We start from the raw sequence: 20,051 nt of genomic DNA, 5'->3' as shown, positions 1-20,051 counted from the left end.
TAAATATGTCCGTTAAAATCACCCATGATGAGCACATCCTTGTCTTTTCCGACCTCCCGCACATCCCTTGCAACACAGTCCATGAGAGTTTCGTTCTCTATGTCTCGCGCACTTCCTACAGAGAGATATACCACACATAGCGCTACTGGCTTCTGTACCAGCTCGCCTGTCAGCCAGATGTGGTCTTGACACTTTCTGGGATCCCTGTGCCAAGGGGCCGCGCGGCGCCACAATGCTCCTACACCTCCTCCACGTCGCTGCCCCTCTTCACGATTGCACCCCTCCCAACACCAGCCCTGGTGCATCGGCGGTTCTTCGAAGTCCCGGAGGTGTGTTTCAGCCACGCCAAAAATGGTAATGTCTTCAGACTCGAGTGCGCTATACAATTCCTCCCACTTTTGTTCCCTCCTTGCTCCTTGGAGGTTTAAGAACCCCACTCTAACAGGTGTATGTTCGTCACGCTTGCGTCTCCGTCGTCTGCTCCTTACTCTATGACCTCGCTCCGCCCATTCCGCGTCTTCAACCACTTTGGATCGGAGTGGGCCAATGCCCCCTACCACTGTTCCCTGTCCCTCAGCTGTTGACGCACAATCTCTGTCACCATTGCCTGCAGGGCAGATGGGGACAGCGTCGGTCCACAAACTTGCCTGGTATGTTGCGTTGGTGGCGCTTGTGGTAGCATCGGCGTGATAAACCCCGGGAATCCGACAGCTTCTTGTCGCGGTATCCTCGGCGAACACACTGACACCAGTTGGTCCATCAGTCTGGCGTGCGAGAATCCTTCCGGAGGCGGAAGCCTCTCTCTGCCAAGAAAGTGAGCTCGTGGCGGCGCTGCGTACCCATGTCCCCGGGAACAATCTGCTGAGCCGATGTCCTGCATCTGATGTCGTGGCCGTGGAGGCGCTGGCAATGCGCCCGTTGTAGAGAGGAAGAGAGTGCCATCCGGAACCCTTTGTTCGTGTAATGGAACCGGAGGCGCCCACGACATCGGTGCGACTCCTTGATGCTGCCATCTTTGATGGTGAGGCATTGACTTCGACTGATCTTGTGCACTCATCCTGCCTCTCGGCGTCTCGCCGGTTCCCTGCTCTTTTCCTCTTTGTTTTCCCGTATCGGCGTACCATCTCCCCCTTCGTCTGTCTAAAAAAAGGCTCGCCATCTCCGCTATGCGATGGCTTACTAGACTAATAACCTTATGCCCATAGAGCAGTTTGTCTTTCTGTAAGCCGTCGTTAGCAGCTACGTCCCTGCTGAGATCCACGAACTTAGCATGAATCTTTTTGCATAATACTTTTAGCTTGGCGTTTAGCAACATCACGCTCGCTTGCACCACCTTGCCTTTGCTGGTGACTTCTGGGACAGAACAGATAGCCAGGGATGCTTTACGCCTGCTCCACTTCCTTCTGATGATTTCCACAACATGGTCAGGTTGGTCTCCTCGCAGTACATCATTCAGGCCAACGTGCAAAATATACATGCGGGAGACCATCCGCGCCTGGCGTTCGTATCCGGCAATCATGCTATGGGCATCCTCAGTTGTCGCCTTTCTGTTGAGCAACACCTCAACGCTTCGCTTATCGTCCATCTTTTCGATAAAAGCTTGGGCAATTCTCTCCACATTGCTGTCCCCCACAAGCAGGACTTCTCGTTTAACTCCGCGAGGAGGTCTGTCCTTCACTTTTCCAGCATTTGTCGTTCCCTTTGTCGCCGGGCTGCTTTTACTGCGCGAGCATGAGTTATCCTGCACTTCCTCTGATTCTCCTTGTTCCGAAGTTGTGACGTTTTCTGCACTTAGTTTGCAGACAGTCTGACTGCAGTCATCCACTGCTTCTGAACGTGTCCTGTTCACTATGTCCTGCTGTTTTCCATCCTTCCTGAGCAACAGCAAGTCTTTGTACTGTGTCAAAAATGCAAGGTCCTCCTGATCCTTCTTTCTTCTATTGTCTCCGGCGTCATGTTCACGGTTCTTTTCACAATTCACTGGAGTTGTAGTCAAACTAACGCCATCAAGAAGGCTGTCCAAGGCTTTTTGAAGCTCTTCCACGCGATGTTCTAATTCGGCCACTCGGTCTTGAAGTTTTCGAATTGTGGTTGTTTCATTTGGTTCACCTTGAGGAGTTGCACCCTCTAACCTCTGGATAATCCCGTTCACACTGTCTGCCAGCGCATCCATCCTTGTCCTGTGTGAATTGTGTATCTCATCTAAGGCCTTGCATGTTCTGCAAACAAAATGAGCATCTTCAACCTCTTCATGAGTTTCAAACTCAGTCTCTGAAATGTAGGCCCACCGTCCGCACCTGTCACAGCTTATGAGAGGATCCCCTTTCGTCGCACCTTTCAGCCAATTTAGTTGTGAAGCCTGCTTGGGGATCTCGTCATTCAGTCGACGCTGCGTCACCTCGACCATCGCCCGTTCTGAAGTAGATGGAAGCGGTCTGTCCTGAATCCCAGCAGAGGTAGACATTGTCTCTAGGGGTGTTGCAAACGCTCCCTCACAGTCATTGATCATGCTAGCACCAGCTTTGCCGTCGGTTGAGGTAGGTAGAAGGCCCACCGGCACCACCGCTTCTGCGCTCAGCTCGCCGTCGCTGTCCCGTGATGTCTCCTCCCACTGTACAGCTGTTAGCAGATCGTTGGAGACTTCTGTGGCGGCTTGTAGTCGCTCTAATAGCTCGTTTTTAGAACCAACCGTTGAAAGTCCCCTTGCTTTAAGCTCCTGTTTAAGATCTGCGACCTTCATCTTCATCTTCACCTTCCGTAGCTGGGCGGTAGCAGTGCCGCCCAGTGACGATATTTGAATGTGGCGCATAGATTGGACCCGACCATGGCGCGGACACTCGATTTAGGCTCGTGATAATCGATAGCTCGAGGAGCATTCGGGTAGTGTCCTGTGTCCAATCGCTGCAATGACGACAACAGCCGAACCATAACAATGTCTGGAACTTAGCGCGTGTCCTGTGCCTTGCCAACCCCAGCGCATGGCTTGTTCTGGCTGCGAGATGAGGGGGTGAACTCTGCTCGTTTTCCTTTATTTTTTTCTGCGACTTCGATTGCTCGTGGCGAAAAACGAACGGGTATTTCACAGGTCATTAACGTCAGGGATCCGTTCTAAGCGGTATTTGCGCAAAATACAGAAATCGTTGCATCGCCCCTTTAAAGGGGCCGTACAGCGATATTCAATTGGAATCTTTTTCACTTTACACGAGCTTACTGGTACTAGAGGGGCTCAAGGATACTCGCAGGCAGGGCCACTGGCCAAGAAACTCCTTTTTTATGGTGTAACTTCAAGGACAAAAGCGAGCGTTTTTTTTTTTCAATCTCTCCTTCGCAAAACTTAATGACGTGGCTGGGCGGTCGCAGTACCGCCCAGTGACGATATTCAAATGCTCCTCACACAGTGGACGCGAAGACTGCGTATGCATTCGATCTGGGCTCGTGACAATCGATGCTTCGACACGCATTCGGGTACTGGCTTGTTACCAATCGCTGTACTGACGACAATAGCCGAGCCATAACAATGTCTGGAACTCAGCGCGTGTCCGGTGCTTTGCCAACCCCAGCGCGTGGCTATGATCAATATTGGCGGCAAGTGATCGGCTCCAGATCACGTGGCCAATCGTTCTGGCTGCGAGTTGAGGGGGTGAACACTGCCAGTTCTTATTTATTTTGTTTCTGCGACTTCTATTGAGTGTGGTGAAAAACGAACAGGCTTTTCACAGGTCATTATTGTCAGGGATCGGTTCTAGGCGGTATTTGTGCAATGTACAAAAACCGTTGCATCGCCCCTTTAATTACCCAGGAGCATATCACTTATCCATATGGAATAATAGTCCAGCGGCGATGCAATTCCGCAACCGGTGCACTAGTCTCTGCATGCCGTTTTAGGAGGATGAGGGTGCCCTTTGACGAGACCGCGAAGCCGCGCTGGAGTAGCTGCAGCTCCAAGATGTTTTGCCCCACCTACCTTACAGGCCGGATCTCGCGTAATCAAACTTCTGGCTGTTTCCTAAGATGAAGGAGCATCTGTAAGGTACGCGCTTGGCGCCCGACGAAGAGATCAATCATGCAGTGTGCTCTTGGTGCGTCAACAGCCAAGCTCATTCTATGACGCCACGCAGAGAACAGTGCACCGATGGTGGAAGTGTCTCGCCTCTGGAGGGAACTTTATCGAAAAGTGATGCGCTCCCATGAAAGAGAAGATTCCTAACCTTTAATTGTATGTAACACCTCTGAACTTCCTTACCGACTGAAGAAAGTAACAGCCCATGAAGCAAACCTTATTGAACACCCCTCGTAGAATACCGAGTTTCAAACTATAACAACGGTAAATAAAAGACCTGGCTTTGTTCGAGAAAGGTCGTGCGACATCTGCTGGTTCATCCGGAAGATTGGAATTTCCTTGGCGGTCGCAGTTTTAGCTCGAACAATGTGACACCGAAGAGGGTGCGGTAGAACAGGCCCTCTTCAGTACAAACCACTCTTCAATTTCTACCTTACGCCTCATTTTTGCGAGGACACTTTATTAGTCATGTACCTTTGTTGACCAATAAACAACAAGAACCCGCACGAACGAATCGTTATGTCATTGATATCCATTTTTAAAGCGTAGTACAGGGGGCACTCTTTGGACACCGCACTTGAGTGCGCTGTCTAAGAACGAGCTAGCACTTATACCTCATCATAGCCGCCTTTATTCTAGAAAGCCTGTCAAATCGCCAAAGATTGTGAGCGCTGCAAAGCGGAAAGGAGATTAAAGAAGAGGGCGTGGGCACGGGCTCTTTCTGGTAGCGCCAAACAACGCCCCAGCGGTACAAGCCGAAAACACGAGCGCGCTCCATTTTGTTTTCAGGAACGGAGAACATTCTGCGTTATCCCTTCTCTATTCCGCCCTTCTCGTTTCTCCACGGGCCAGTAGCCTCCTTTTTTTTTTTTGTTGAGGTTTATTGTTGTTTCTCGGGGAAGACACCGCGCGTATTTTTGGCATTGATTGTAGGGTTACTCCAGAAGTGGCTCTGCGCTACCATGCATATGGGTAGCCGTTTGGCGCTGCTCCTCGCTTTTTTTTCAGCGGCCGCGCGCTCATTGGTGATGTCGTGGAATTGGCAGGCTTTCTAGGATAAAGCAGGCTATGGTCTCATATACACCGGCGCTTGAACTGAATTCGCGAGACGGCTATGAACGCGGGCGCTCACCTAACAAAAGAGCGGATCCGCCTCGCGGATACCTTTCGAACGCATATGTAAATGTAGCATTACTGTCTGGCAAGACCGGAATCTTGTTGGCGTGGAATGCAGGCTGCGAAAGCAATGTAGAAGCTTGCTTCATCTCGCCCTCAGCAGCAAACAACTCAACTACGGCCGCCATTGAATACCCCCCCTTACGAAACGTGTTATTTCGCACAGCCGTAAAGAAGGTTGACTTTGATGACGTCAGTGTCTGTTAAGAAATTCTCAAGGTAGCCCTTGCCGAGAGTTGCGGGGTCAATATCGGGCGACTTGGGAATAAGCGTTGGAGTGGGCGGTGACTTGCTGAAAGCGTCCTGCGGGTAGTGCATCACAGACTCGTAGTCGTAGGGCTGACCCAGGGTGTCCGCGATCAGCTCTGTCTTCAGCTCAAAGCTTTGTTTGGCATCTACCGAAAAGATAGTCACAAGTATTAAGTGTACGTCCTTCATTCGGTTAAAAATCAATCAATCAAGTATCTTATTTTAGTCGTCTCTATACAGTTGTATATTTATATTGCATACATCTATTTATGGTGCGAAATACAAAAGTAACAAAAAGTGCGCTATAAAATTATATAAATAGTTTTTGTTGCGTATATTTTTTTAGTCGGTGACAGGTTAATAACCCACCAAACGTTGCGCCTTGAACGCGAACGTTCTACCTTTCATAACCCTTCGTTCCACGCGCAACCAAAGCCCCGTGGAAGGCCATTTGAATAAAACCTAAAACAGAACTGTTGAGCACTGAGCGAGACAGGACACTTTGGTGGGCTTAGCGTGATGCGCTCCGCTTTACTAACTCAGATATGTACAGACATGTCCTGTTTGAGAAGGCTCGGCGCTAGAAATGGTTGTGTATCGCGTTGGCACGCGAAAGTGCCTTGACCCATGCTCGCGCGTGCCGCGCGCTCTCACCCTACACTTTAGTACACAGCACCTTCCACCAAAACGTAGTCCTGCAACTACTGCGGATGACGCTGTTCACGCTGTGGGCGTCCTAACGACGAAACGCCTGGGGTTGAATTTGGAGACTGCGGATTCAAATAGGTTATCATGGAGTGACTCTTCCTTACTCGACGTGACGTGCGGCCCGACGTCTGGGCCAGTCGTTCCGAAGTCTGCCATGTCGCAGTTGCCCCTTGGAGTAGTGTTTAGCCTATCGCATTTTCTACTTCAGACATGATCGATGTGTCGCCACAACACACGTCCGTATTCAAGCTGTACCTGGTAAGAGACAGGTCACAACTGGCATAAAATCTTCCTTGGCAGCCAGCGGTTCCCGCTTGCGCTGAAATTCATTGCAAACAGGGGGCTTCCCTGCGTGAAATCTCAAACAGCCTTCCGACCGTCGATCTTAAAGGATGGCTTCGGACGCTGGGTCATAACTGACTGTTGATCAGGGTGTAGTTGATCCAAGGATGATCGTAGTTGTCGACCGAACAAAAACTCCGCGGGGCTCCTTACTGTTGAGGTGATTGGAAGAATGTGTTGCCCAAACAAGAACCTTGCCAGACGAATGGACCGGTCCCACCGAATTATTTTTTTAGTGACTTCTTCGTCTCTTCCACCATCCGTTCAGTTTGGCCATTCGAAGATGGGTGATACGATTCCACCAGGACTTGACGACAGCCGTTTCGACGGAGGAATTCCTTAAAATCGCCTGAAGTGAAGGCAGTACCATTGTCGGAGACCACCACGTCCGGCAGTTTGTGAGTAGCGAGTATGGTACGAAGTACAGTGACCACAGCCGAGGTGGACGTCGATTTGACTCTCAGGACTTCCAGCCATTTGGAGTGGGAATCCACTGCGATGAAAAAATACCCGCCCTGAGAGGGAGCCGCAAAGTCGACGTGCAGTCGCGACCACGGTCTTGTCGTAAATTCCTGCGGGTTGACGGGGGCGCGGGCTGGCCCGTTTCGGGATTCCTAACACGGAACGCAGCACCGCACTCGGCGTTCTATATCTTGGTCAAGTGACGGCCACCAGACATAACCCCTTGCAAAACAATTCATCCTCACGACCTTCAGATGACCGCTGCACAGTAGGTCCAACACGGATTTCTCGAAGAGGTGGGGTGCTGCCCTAGAGAATACAACCTTTATAAGCAGACAGAATTCGTCGCGGCGAGAGTAGTGAGGCCTGAAAACCTCTGGAGGTTTCTCAGATGGCCAACCGTGCAGGATCCAAAGCAGTACCAAGAAAGGACTCGATCCTTTTTCGTCAGAAAAGTCTCTTGTTTTGCGTCAATGTGTACCTCCGGCGTTGATTCCATGAGAAGAACGTCCCGAAGTGGAGGTATCTCAAAATTCTGATTCTTCTGAGGAAGACGGCTGAAAAGGTCAGTGTGCCCATCTGTTTCCCAGGTCTGTAAATGAGCTCAAAATCGTACTGGGCTAACGTCAGGCTCCAGTGCAGCAGACGCGGCAATCGTACCTGAGGAATTGGCTTGTTGTGATGCAGTAACCCCAGAAGAGGCATGTGGTCTGAAAAATCTTGAAATGTCGTCCATGCAAGAACTGCCGAAACTTATTCACACCAGCTACGACAGCAAACGCCTCACGATCTGTTTGCGATTAGTTTCTTGCGGCTTTTGTCATCGTTCTTGATCCAAAGGCCACGGGGAATTCTTCACCCGACGGTGACACATGGCTTATGACGAAACCGAGGCCTTACGAAGAAGTGTTGCAAGCCAATATTAAGGGACGCTCGACGTCGTAATGTGGCAACACGGTCGAAGACTGTAAAAGATATTTGGCTCGTTGGAAAGCTACCACTTCCTCTTCCCGCTTCCCCTATGCACCTTGGTCCAGCAAACGATGTAGGGTTCCCAGACTTGAGAAGCCCCTTCAATAAGCGGCCGTAAAAGTTCAGAAGTCCAAGGAAGGATTGCAACAGTTGTTTATCTTGTGGTTCTGGAGCGGCCTGAATAGCCTGAACCTTGTCTTCAGTGGGGTGAATGTTTTCCTTATCAATTTTGTATCCAAGGAAAGACACTTGAGGTCCTCTAAAACTGCACTTGTCCTGGTTTGGGCGCAGCCCGTCGTCCTTGATTCTTTTCAGCACAGCCCGGAGACGAGACTCGTGTTCTTCATCGTTCTGACCGCCGATCACAATATCGTCGAGAAACACTAAGACACCTTCGCATTCAGCAAGAAGCTCTCCCATATAGCGTTGGAAGATGGCTACAGCCGTAGCGACGCCGAGCTGCAGACGGGTGACCCTGAAGGGACCCCGATGAGTGTTGACTGTTGGGAGGTCCGCTGTAACTTGGTCCATTACCTTCTGGTGGTAATTCCCTGTTCTAGATCCAACTGTGAAAACCTCTCACAGCCAGCCAGTTTGGCGACCAGTTGATCGACAGTTGGCAAAGGGTACGTTTCAAATCGAATGACTAGGTTCACTGTCCATTTGTGATCACCGCACAAGTGAATGTTCCCGTTCTTTTTGAGAATGGCCACGACTTGGTGTCATGGTTCAGGTCAATCGTATGAGTGAAATAGGAGAATGCACGGTCGACAGTATAAATTAATTTATATAAGACAGCGACATACGTAAATAGAAAGGATGACTAATGCCTAGGTATTGACAGAGGCACAGTTAGAAATGTTTTGAATTCTCACGTCCCTCTTCAGGTTCAAGCGCTGAAGTCACCAGTCTCCGTTGAAACTTGATGATGTTTTCTCGACGGAATCATATGCTTTGTACCAGGGGTTGCTGCCGAAGTATCTTCAGGCTCTGTTGGAGGTGGTCCAGGTTATGCCAAGAAAGTATCTGCTGGGTACTAGGGTTCGTCGCCCTGATACTTTAGATCCTTGCAGAGAGCTGTGGGTCCGAGTTACGGTGGAGTCTTCTTGCACCTGTGGTTCACGGCGGAGGACTGCAGCTTTCTAGGGTCATCGTCGAATTCGTCTGCATCTGCGGGTTACGGCCCAGGGGGGTATGTTGCGCTTTTTGCACTCCCAGGAGACTAGGGAAAGGGAAGTGGCGTCAACGACACAGCAAACGCAGATTGGGTGTTGATTTCGTCTTCTTCTGTCAACATCCAATCTGCATTTGCTGTGTCGTTGACGTCACTTCCCTCTTCCAAGTCTCCTGGGAGTGCAAAAAGCGCAACATAGCACTCCAGGTATGAAACGCCTCCTGTCTCGGGGCACCGTCGAATCCGCCTCCTGCTCGAGCTCCATTTTCTTGAGCCTCCTCTTTTTTTCCTCTTCACTTTTTTCCGCCTAACCTGGCACCCTTTCTCTTCCTCCACTTCTCCTTTTCACAACGTAACGTGACACTAATTTGCGAGCCCCGTTCCGTCACCCCAACAGCTAAAACAATTCATTACGGTCAGTCCGCGGTCGCCCATGAGGAATGCCGTAATGGTTCGAAAATTCATTATTTGACCAGTTTGTCTCGTCGACCTTCGGCATCAGCGGAAGTGGAATCTGACGGGCCTTGAAAAATTTGGAAGTCGCGGCAGGGTCAACATTCACACGAACAGGAGGTCTCCTGCTTCTTCCGAGTCTTGGCTGAAAAAGCTCGGGAAACTTGTCAACCACGTTGTGAACCGTAGCCGCTTCCGCCTGAGGCGGCGTTGTGTCGACATGAAGGACCCCTTCCAAGGAGATGCTCAAGGGCCGAAACCAGTCCCGCCCTAGCAGGCTCACACAAACCCACTGACAACCACAAGTTGCAATTTCATTTTCTTCTCTTTGAAGGACACGTCGGCTGTTACACTTCCGAGAACTTTGAGGCTTTGCTGTGCAAAGGAGCGTAGTCGGGAGGCGCATGGTTTGACACACTGAATAACGCATATCAGAGATGTTTCAGGACTACCTGACTAATGGTGCCAGTTGCCAGTCTCATGCAAGAAAACGCAACGTGTCTGAGAATAATCAAACACAGATGTTTGCCACAGCGCTGCATCCATTCAAGTCAGCGCTTCGTCAATGCACTTCGTAGTGCTGATTTAGCGCTGCAATGTATACGTGAACCGGCATGTCATGATATCTTATCTGTGACCTCCAGGCCGGAGATGGCCACGCCGTGACATCACGAGTTGTAATTCTGGCTGCTTATGTGATCAGTTGCAAACAGATTTCGACAGCGCGCGTAAAGAGCGGTGAAAGCTTCGAATCGTAGCATACTTAAACTAACACGGTCAGCGACGACTGTCTGACGTTACTCTTATTTCCGCCAATAGAGGCAAGATTAGGGACTTTTAGCAAACCGTTACCTTCTTCCGCGTACCGCACTACTGGAGCCTTTGAAGCATGCTTTTAGAGGGGCCATGAAATTAATATTGGGCTGGGATAAATAATTTTAGATTGGACTTTACTAATCACATATCGTTTAGTGGGCCAAAAGAAAGAGGGTGTAAAGTCAAAAACTAGTTTTTCGGTAAGAAAATTTAAAAATATAACAGACAATTTCGTACCTCCTGTTTTTCAAAAGCTCTCCGCCATTTCACTATGATAATCCGTGGTACCCAAACACATCAGCCGACCTCAAAACACGTCAGCTGAACCCAGCTCACGCATTAGACGTGAGAACTGCGTCCCTTGAACGGATGCGCACGTCAACAGTCAATCCGTCGACGAATAAATAGCTTCGCATTTGTGGCCAATAAGTTCCCTGACGGAACTTATCAGCACCTGCCAACGAAAAGTTCTGTGGTGAGCTTAAAAAGCACGATGGAAGCTTGGAGACGTCGCACCGTTGCCCAAGCATGTACCGACGACGCCCTTTCTCAATTTGTTTTTGAGTTGACGGTTAAAGCGGAGGAGGAAGAAGTTGACAAATCGTTTCATGGCCCCTTTAAGCGCGCGCCCCACGGTCACGCTACCACTAGGGCGCGCGCTTAAAAGCATACTTCAAAGTACAGTGGCTCCTGTAGTGCGGTACGCGGAACACGGTCACGGTTTAGTAAACATACCTATTAAAAGGGTTATGACTCGAAAATTAAACGGATAGATTATTCTTGAAATGGAATGCTCATAGGCTACTTAGTATATGAAGCAAGTTACGCGATTTTTAGAGCTCTAATAATTGCAATAATCAATTTACGAATTTTTATCATTTTCATCTGGCGACCAGGCAACACTGCCCAAGTTAGTCACACCATGGTGTCCATAAACCACGCGATCATGAACGCTCTCTCGTTCTAGGCGCTCCTATGATCGCCAAAGCTCTTCTCTCCACGGTGCGATCAAAACCGCTCACGCAACTCGGCAACCTAAAGGTGTTTTTTTTATCCGTAACATGGGTCTAAAGTATCAAACTGCCACGCTATTCTCGTTCTTGCCCCCGGCCCGTTGACCTGCCACCGTACACGCGCCTGCGAGATATTCCCGGACGACGGTGCCCACGGCGTGTTCGTCGGTAACTCGTCGTCACTGGAGCTCGTCGCCAGCGGGCTGTTGTCACAATGAATAGCTTCCAACATCTCTTGACAGCAATCACTCTCATCGCTGCTCCGATCAATGTCGAACACTTTAACAAGGCGAGCGATGCCGTAGACATAATCGTCACGGGCCGCATGCTCGAAACGCGAAAGATAAACGAGGAAGCTGAAGCTTGAGATGCCAAGAGAGCCAAGTCTGTGAGTGCGTGCAAGGGGACACCACGTGGGAGGCTGGCTCCGTGGCCAGCCTCCTGCTCCGCCGGGAACCGCCCTTCCGAGGGATCCGCATATAAATCGATTTAACCATGAAACTATCAAGCTTTTTTCAAAACAAATTTAGCAGGATTATAGGAGCATACAATGGGTCCTAGCAGTATTGTTATCTCATATTTTTTGTTTTTGGCATGTCATCACCCCTTTAAGTGAAACAAAAACGTAATTTGAGAGTTCGCTGGAACGTCGACCGCAGCGACAGTTTTGATTGCGCACGTCGCCATTAGTCACTGACAGGGTAAGGACGGCAGGGAGGTCTTTTAGTTGCGACAACTAAAAGACCTCCCTGCCGTCCTTACCCTGTAATACCCCATTCACACGATCATAAAGGTACCTTTAGCTAAAGGACCTTTATGCTCAGCGGCGAATCAGCTCGTGATCACCCGCGCGTGGCATGTGCTCGCGATCCATCAGCGCGGGTTGATTCGCCGATTGGAAAGGGACCTATGTTAAAGGTACCTTTATGCTGGTCGTGTGAATAGGGTATAAGAGCTTCTTACTTTTAATAACGCTTCTGCGTTTTTTGAGCGCCAAGTGTGCACGCGCAGATAAACTATGACGGAAAGCCAGATGTCACGAGCGTGTGCAAGATTATGTGCATCTGAAAGATGTAGTCCTGAGTAAATTGTCTTGTAAGTGATTATATCGGTTGGTGAAAGATGTTGCCGTACCTTCTTCGATGTTGTTCCATTGAATGGAGATGTAGCTGTCCCTGTCAGGTCGACTGTGCTCGTGGAAGAATCCAATGGCGTGCATCAGCTCGTGTACCGACTGGCCAACGTTAGGGCAGCGATACAGGTCCAGTGCCAGGGCTTGCTCCTCGCCCTGCATGCCGACGAACGAGGCGCATCGGCCGCTGCGTTGCGCAAGAAAGACATCTGTAAGCTTTGTGGTTACGCTGCCTCGCGCAGATGTTATAGAAATATATTAACAGAAAGTAACAGTTCCCGTATATAGTGCATGACACAAAATCACGAGAATCTAGGCGAGCAAAAATAAGAATAGATAAGCAATAGACCGATGTCACCAAGCGAACTGCTCAGGCGTGCACATTCCGGAAGTGGTGCCGCCCCATGCTACTTGTAGTCATTGCTTTCCGGCTTCCCAGCTGCATAGGGCTCTGGTGTGCGTACATCATCGTACACCATCGTTTCGGACGCCACGGTATCAGCTTGGATTCTCCTGCATGTCTGTGCTTCATAAGCGTGTGTTTTAGAGCGCAGCTCTTAAGCGCCCGTTTCCGGCTTGAGCGGCGTCGCCGTCGGCGCAACCAAGGTCACCCCAAGGTCACGTGACCCCTCAAGGTCACCTCAAGGTCACGTGACCTTGGGGTGACCTTGGGGCATACAATGGGTCCTAGCGGTATTGTTATCCCATGACGAAACCGAGGCCGTACGAGGAAGTGTTGCAAGCCAATATTAAGGGACGCTCGACGTCGTAATGTGGCAACACAGTCGAAGACTGTAACAAAGATATTTGGCTCGTCGGAAAGCTACCACTTCCTTTTCCCGCAAACCTATGCACCTTGGTCCAGCAGACGACGTAGGGGTTCCCAGACGTGAGAAGCCCCTTCAATAAACGGCCGTAAATGTTCAGAAGTCCAAGGAAGGATTGCAACAGTTGTTTGTCTTGTGGTTCTGGAGCGGTCTGAACAGCCTGAATCTTGTCTTCAGTGGGGTGAATGCCTTCCTTGTCAATTTTGTATCCCTGGAAAGACACTTGAGGTCCTCCAAAACTGCACTTGTCCTTGTTTAGGCGCAGCCCGTCGTCCTTGATTCTTTCAGCACAGCCCGGAGACGAGACTCGTGTTCTTCATCGTTCTGACCGCCGATCACAATATTTTATTTTATTTATTTATTTATTGATACTGCCGGCCGCTAATACGCAGCCAAGGCAGGAGATATACACAATAAAATGCACTTGAAAATAAAATACATAGGTGTGGTGGCGTTACAACTCGTAGAGGAATAAAGGGCCAACAGATGCCCTTGATAGGATTCTTCCCATGCAAAGAATGACTACACAAAAGGATCTTTTACAACTACATGTCACAAAAACACACGCAAACATTAAAAAAAAAACACAGTACAAACCTATAAAAAAAAGAAATCGTCGAGAAACACTAAGACACCTTCGAATTCAGCAAGAAGCTCTCCCATATGGCGTTGGAAGATGGCTACAGCCGTAGCGACGCCGAGCTGCAGACGGGTGACCCTGAAGGGACCCCGATGAGTGTTGACTGTTGGGAGGTCCGCTGAAACTTGGTCCATTACCTTCTGGTGGTAATTCCCTGTTCTAGATCCAACTGTGAAAACCTCTCACAGCCAGCCAGTTTGGCGACCAGTTGATTGGCAGTTGGCAAAGGGTACGTTTCCCATCGAATGACTAGGTTCACTGTCCATTTGTGATCACCGCACAAGTGAATGTTCCCGTTCTTTTTGAGAATGGCCACGACTTGGTGTCATGGTTCAGGTCAACCGTATGAGTGAAATAGGAGAATGCACGGTCGACAGTATAAATTAATTTATATAAGACAGCGACATACGTAAATAGAAAAGATGACTAATGCCTAGGTATTGACAGAGGCACAGTTAGAAATGTTTTGAATTCTCACGTCCCTCTTCAGTTTCAAGCGCTGAAGTCCCCAGTGTCCGTTGAAACTTGATGATGTTTTCTCGACGGAATCATATGCTTTGTACCAGCGGTCGCTGCCGAGGTATCTTCAGGCTCTGTTAGAGGTGGTCCAGGGTATGCCAAGGAAGTATCTGCTGGGTACCAGGGTTCGGTCGCCTTGATACTTTAGATCCCTGCAGAGGGCTGTGGGTCCGAGTTACGGTGAAGTCTTCTTCTGCAGAGGGCTGTGGGTCCGAGTTACGGTGGAGTCTGAGTTACGGCCACGTGACCCTTGGGGGGTCACGTGACCCCCAAGGTCACGTGACCCCTCCCAAAGTCACCCCAGGGTCACGTGATCCCCAGGTCACGTGACTCCCCATGTCACGTGTCCCCTCCCAAGGCCACTCCAAGGCCACGTGACCCCCCAAGGTCACGCGATCCCCGAGGTCACGTGGCCCCCCTCCCCGAGGTCACGTGACCCCCCGAAATCACGTGACCCCCTCCCTTCGCGGTCAGGTGACCTCCCCGGAGCATATTAAAGAATGAGGGGAGGAGTAGAAGAAGGAGGAGGAGGAGAAGGAAGAAAGGGTCTACCCTCCCCTCAGTACCGTTCCCTCCTCCTCCTCAAGAGCTGCGCTCCGATTCGGCGTTACAGGGAGTTGTAAACGGCTTTCACTTTTTTTGTGACGCCTTAGTTTGTCAGAAAGCAGTTCCAGTCGTCTTATTGCTCTAGAATTGCTTTGTCGTCAGAATCGTGGTGGTCTCATTCTTCGTCTTTGTGAACATTTCAACCCACTGCGTTCACACGGTGACGGTAGTCCCACTGCGGCCGTGAAAAAAAAAAACGGCGACATCACTACTCGAGCACTCCGGCTCCTCGGACATCTCAATAAACTTAAAAACAAGTGAACATCTAGCTCAATAGCAAAGAACATGAACATGGGAGGGACCATCGGCTCGGTGTAGCACCGCGGAACAGCATCAAATGTGTCGGTGGAGAACTGAGGTTTGTAGTACTCAGGTTTGTGCATAAAGTTTAATGAAGAATGAAGTAAAAAGAGCTAAATAGATCTTCTCGCGAAGCGATAGTTTTCTAAAGCCCGCTTCATTCCGGTTGACAGCCTCTGCTGCAGGGCTGGGATGAATTGCTGGGAGGAGCCTGCACACAATTGGAAGAAGCGATCTACAGAAAGACCATGCCTGACGCGCCGTAACAACTCGCATCTGCCAAAAAAAAAAAAAAAAAAAGGAACCATGTTAGGTACCTGCAATTTTTTGGGCGGATATAAGTTTTTGTGTACAGTTTATATTCGGTTTTATTTTATTTGTGCAAGCTCCAAACGCTAACAGTCGCCCGACGGTGGAAGCTCTTTTCCGTGGTTTCCATTGGTGTTAACGCAGAATGCATCAGTAAAGTCGGGCTAATAGACCGCTACAGTGTGGGTGAGGTTAAGGTTTGTTACTTTCTTGGGAATAGGTTTACACTTCTGAATTGTATTATGCAGTGTTTTCACGTTTTGTTTAAAAAAAAAAGTGAAGACTGCTTCCGAAAAATCGGGAATCGTTGCCTTTTTACTGATTGTCCTGATCTCTTAAATCGAAGTTGTGCTTGAGTTACGTCGGCGTAATAACAGTTGAAACCACCAAAATACATTGAAAAAAATGAATTAAAGAGGACCGCCGCAAAGCAGTGCGGATGTCCCGATTGAGGTAGACAACGAATAGACTGCTACGAAGCGAGTGCTCAGGGAGATTACAACGTACAGAGCACTTCGGCATGCCCTCCTACGTCTCGTGCCCTGTAATCTTACACTTTTTAGCTAAAATGAAATGGGGTGGATGTAAATTATGAAGCAAAAAGGAAATCGCGAAATATAAAAAAAAAGAAGTTTGTTTTCCTGTTTCTTATTTTGGTTCTATTCAACTTTTATAACCACTCTTTTCGGGGGCCGCTTTCTTTCGTGAAGACAAATTTTGAAGCCTTTTTGCCTGATGCTGTTATGGCAGCACCCTGGGGCAGTTTGCTTATCCTGCGGCCAAGAGGGACTTTTATGTCACGTGACCAGCTCCATGGCGACAGGAAGTATTTAACGTCCCTGCCTAATGGCTGGGAAATCCGTGTCGCGTCGAGTGCCAAAGTCTAATTTCGCTCGCAGAAACTGACCGAAGAGAGTTTGAACTGAAGTCCAATTAACCGCCCCATCATACTTTAGGAGCGGCAGGTAAAGTTACGGCCAGGGAAGGTAAATATGCCGTGTCTGATAAAACTGGCGTCTTGGCAGTTGAGCCAAGCCCCGGGCTAGGTTTCCTTCAAAGGCCCCCCAGGTTAGGCAACATACCACCCCAGCCCGCTCTCCGCACAAACAGGTGTCCTGCGTTGGTTCGCCCAGGATGATTCTGTCAGTCGCTTTGCTTCACCTCTTCTTTCTTCTGACGTTCTTCTCCATCCCTGTTTTCAACCCCCACCTTTCAGAATTAACAAAATTATTTGAAAGTGAAGAGGAATTATATAGCCCATGGGTGTTGAAAACCACCGGGGTGTGGCATGATGACACCAAATACTTTACTATGGAAATAGCTCACCCCTTGAAAATCCAATGGCCTTGGCACGAACAGGCTTTGCGTGGTTGAACCGACTGGATGTGCAGCAGCCTCAGGTTTTTCGCCTTTGAATAGACGAATTTCACCAGCTAGGTTCGTTAAGCCGCCGCTGCCACAATGCATCAAAGGAACTTTAGTCTTTTTGCATGTGAGAGAACCCCGCTGGAGCATTGCGCGTGACAACACGACACGAGCCCCCCATTTCGTGCACTGCATCATGCCTCCTGTGAACTAAAGTTATGGCGGCATCACGCATGCGTGGAACGCTTAGTGAGATCTGTCTATCAAGACAATTGATGGCAACAATAGATGACTGTTGCCATCTATGGTTGCGGACACCTGGAGCACTAGTCGAGACAGCTGCCTCCACTGTCTCGGCAAACCCGGTATCTCGGTGTGCCCACGGCAGCCCTCTTTCTTGGTGCGGCATGACTGCAGTATGGCGTGGACGGTGTGATCCTCATGCATTGTCTCAGATGCTTGGTGTCTACACCGCTAAGAGAGCAACATTTGACACTGTGGGTGTGCTGGCATGAATGAATGGAGACAAATGTATTTTTCCTGGTAAAGTATTTGGTGACACTGTCAACTGGCATACTTGAAGCCAGGCTAGCAATGGCCGTGGTGAGGTGACTCGCATCCGAAATGTCCCAAGATGCCTCTGTCACATTTCAATGACTGTGTTGGATGTGCTTGAAAGAATGGGACATTTATAATAAAAATATTGCCGCGCGCGCAGCTGGCCAAGCAGGCAGCGCGCGCGTGGCCTAACGGTTATCGTGCTTGCCTTCCGCGCAGAAGGTCAGGGTTCGATTCCTGGCCGCGGCTACACGTTTTTATTGACACTCTAATGTGATGTTCTGGTGAATTCGACAACCGTCTTGGGCTGATTCGAGGTTAGAACGTTCTACGCGCCGAACCTTTTACGCCGAACGATCCAGAAACCCACGAGGGTACATAAGGGATTCCGCAAGGCGAGCGGAGTCAGTTTCGCCCCAGCGTTCGACTGTGCTGCTACGCCGACTTCGACGCCCGCGACGCTCTGTTATTATCTTGTACCCTTTTAGTTTTGGCACAAGTTCGCCACATTAAACGTTTATTTCTTTCTGTTTATTCATTGTTCTTTTGGTCACCACCCGTGACACAGCGTCACTTGCTCTGCAGGCCCCTCCAAGGGCCTGCAGTGCAAGTCCGATTCCCGGCTCGGTGAGAAGACCACTCACCGCAGAACCTGAAACTCGGACCAGCCGCCGCACCAAGGGAGAGGATCCTGAGTACGGTTTGCTCCTGGACAAGCCCAAGCCACAGAAGACGACGATGGCCAACCAGTCGCAAGCCCCCGCCGCTTCTCCCGTCATCTGCATGCCCGTCGCACCGCGAACGGCTGCCCCCTTCCGCGGTGAACTGTACGAAGACGTCGAAGACTGGATTGACCAGTATGAACGCGTTGCTCGGCACAATGGCTGGACCGACGAGCAGCGCCTGCACAACGTCTACTTCTCGCTTGAGGGGACCGCCAAGCACTGGTACGAGAACCATGAGTCCTCTTTGACGTCGTGGGACATTTTCAAGACCGACCTGAAGGCTACGTTCGTCAACCACCACCGCCGAGAGACAGCCGAAGACCTACTGCGAACCAGAACCCTGAGCCCCAATGAAAGCGTCACGAGCTTTGTGGAAGACGTGCTCCGGATGAGCTCCCGCGCCGACCCTCATGCCACCGATAGAAAGAAACTGCGCATTTTGATGCGGGGCGTGAAGGACGACGTCTTCGGAGGCCTCGTCCGCAACCCGCCGGCAACCGTCGACGCCTTCGTCAGCGAAGCGACAAACATCGAGCGCGCCCTCCAAGCGCGCGCTTCCCACTACCAGCGGCAGCCAAGCGTCACTGCAACCGCGCTGCTTAGCGGCGAAAATGCGCCTGGTACGGACATCCGCGAAATTATCCGGGAGGTTGTCCGGGAGGAACTGCGAAGGTTGCTGCCAACCACCAGCCGTCCGCCAACCATTTCCATCGCCGAGGCTGTCCGAGAAGAAGTGCATCGGGCGCTCCAACCAGAGGTTCCCGTCACCAAGGTGGCACCGGAGGAACCGACGTTGAGCTACGCCGCCATGGCCCGACGACCGCAGCAAGCTTCCCGCCATACCCTGGCGCCGCCCCGAAGAGACGCCCCAACGTCGCAGTACCCCCGATGACAGGAAGATCAGGCGCACGTTCTCCCAAAGCGACCTGCGCCGAGGAAGACAGACGTCTGGAGGACGGCCGACCGACGCCCGCTGTGTTACCATTGCGGGGAAGCTGACCATGTGTACCGCCGGTGCCCATACCGACAACTCGGGCTGCGCGGATTCCACCCAAGCGACCCGCGCCCCGGTATGGTGAATGCCCTCGGGAGATCGGCGAGTACCTTTGACGACCTCAGTCCCCCGAGCCTGCGTCCCGCCGAGAGTCCCGGTCGCCGTCACCGCGACGTCCAGCTTCACCGATGCACCGACCCCGACGTGAAAGCCTGTCGCCCATCGCTCCTCGCCGGGGAAACTAGGCGCGGCAACCCCTGGAGGTGGAGTTGCCGAAGACGACCAACGTAAAGAGCCTGCAAGAACGACCGAGCGCTCCCACTCTCTCGACGCTACGGATCACAGCGACGTCCCTGCATCGGTGTCCAACAACCTAAACGTTATAATCGACGGCCACGACGCATCGGCACTTGTGGACACTGGAGCAGACTACTCAGTCTTAAGTGGGAGGCTCTCTCGCCGCCTGCGAAAAGTCATGACGCTGTGGGATGGACCCCAAATACGAACCGCCGGAGGACATCTCATCACGCCAGTCGGGAGATGCACTGCTCGCGTCGAGATCCACGGTGAAACGTGCCCTGTGAAGTTCGTCGTTCTGCAAGACTGTTCGAGGGACGTTATCCTCGGAATAGACTTTCTCTGCGAGTATGG

At 50.6% G+C, this 20,051-nt stretch overlaps 1 protein-coding gene across 1 annotated transcript in view; it reads right to left on the bottom strand.

The window, feature by feature from the left end:
- Positions 1-5,389: 5,389 nt before the first annotated feature.
- The window catches only part of LOC115320225 (zinc metalloproteinase nas-14-like), a 100,071-nt gene continuing 85,409 nt past the window's right edge, over positions 5,390-20,051 (bottom strand). The window contains exons 5-6 of the mRNA XM_040213241.1: positions 12,560-12,744; positions 5,390-5,631 (exon numbers count right to left, since the gene is read on the bottom strand). Of these exons, the coding sequence (XP_040069175.1) occupies positions 5,390-5,631; positions 12,560-12,744 (427 nt within the window). The remainder of the gene's footprint in view (positions 5,632-12,559; positions 12,745-20,051) is intronic.

The sequence above is a fragment of the Ixodes scapularis genome, unplaced genomic scaffold (assembly GCF_016920785.2).
Source record: "Ixodes scapularis isolate PalLabHiFi unplaced genomic scaffold, ASM1692078v2 PGA_scaffold3__209_contigs__length_174095766, whole genome shotgun sequence".
Lineage (NCBI taxonomy): Eukaryota > Metazoa > Arthropoda > Arachnida > Ixodida > Ixodidae > Ixodes > Ixodes scapularis.
The sequence above is the reverse complement of the archived record's forward strand: the minus strand, read 5'-3'. Positions and strand labels throughout refer to the sequence as shown.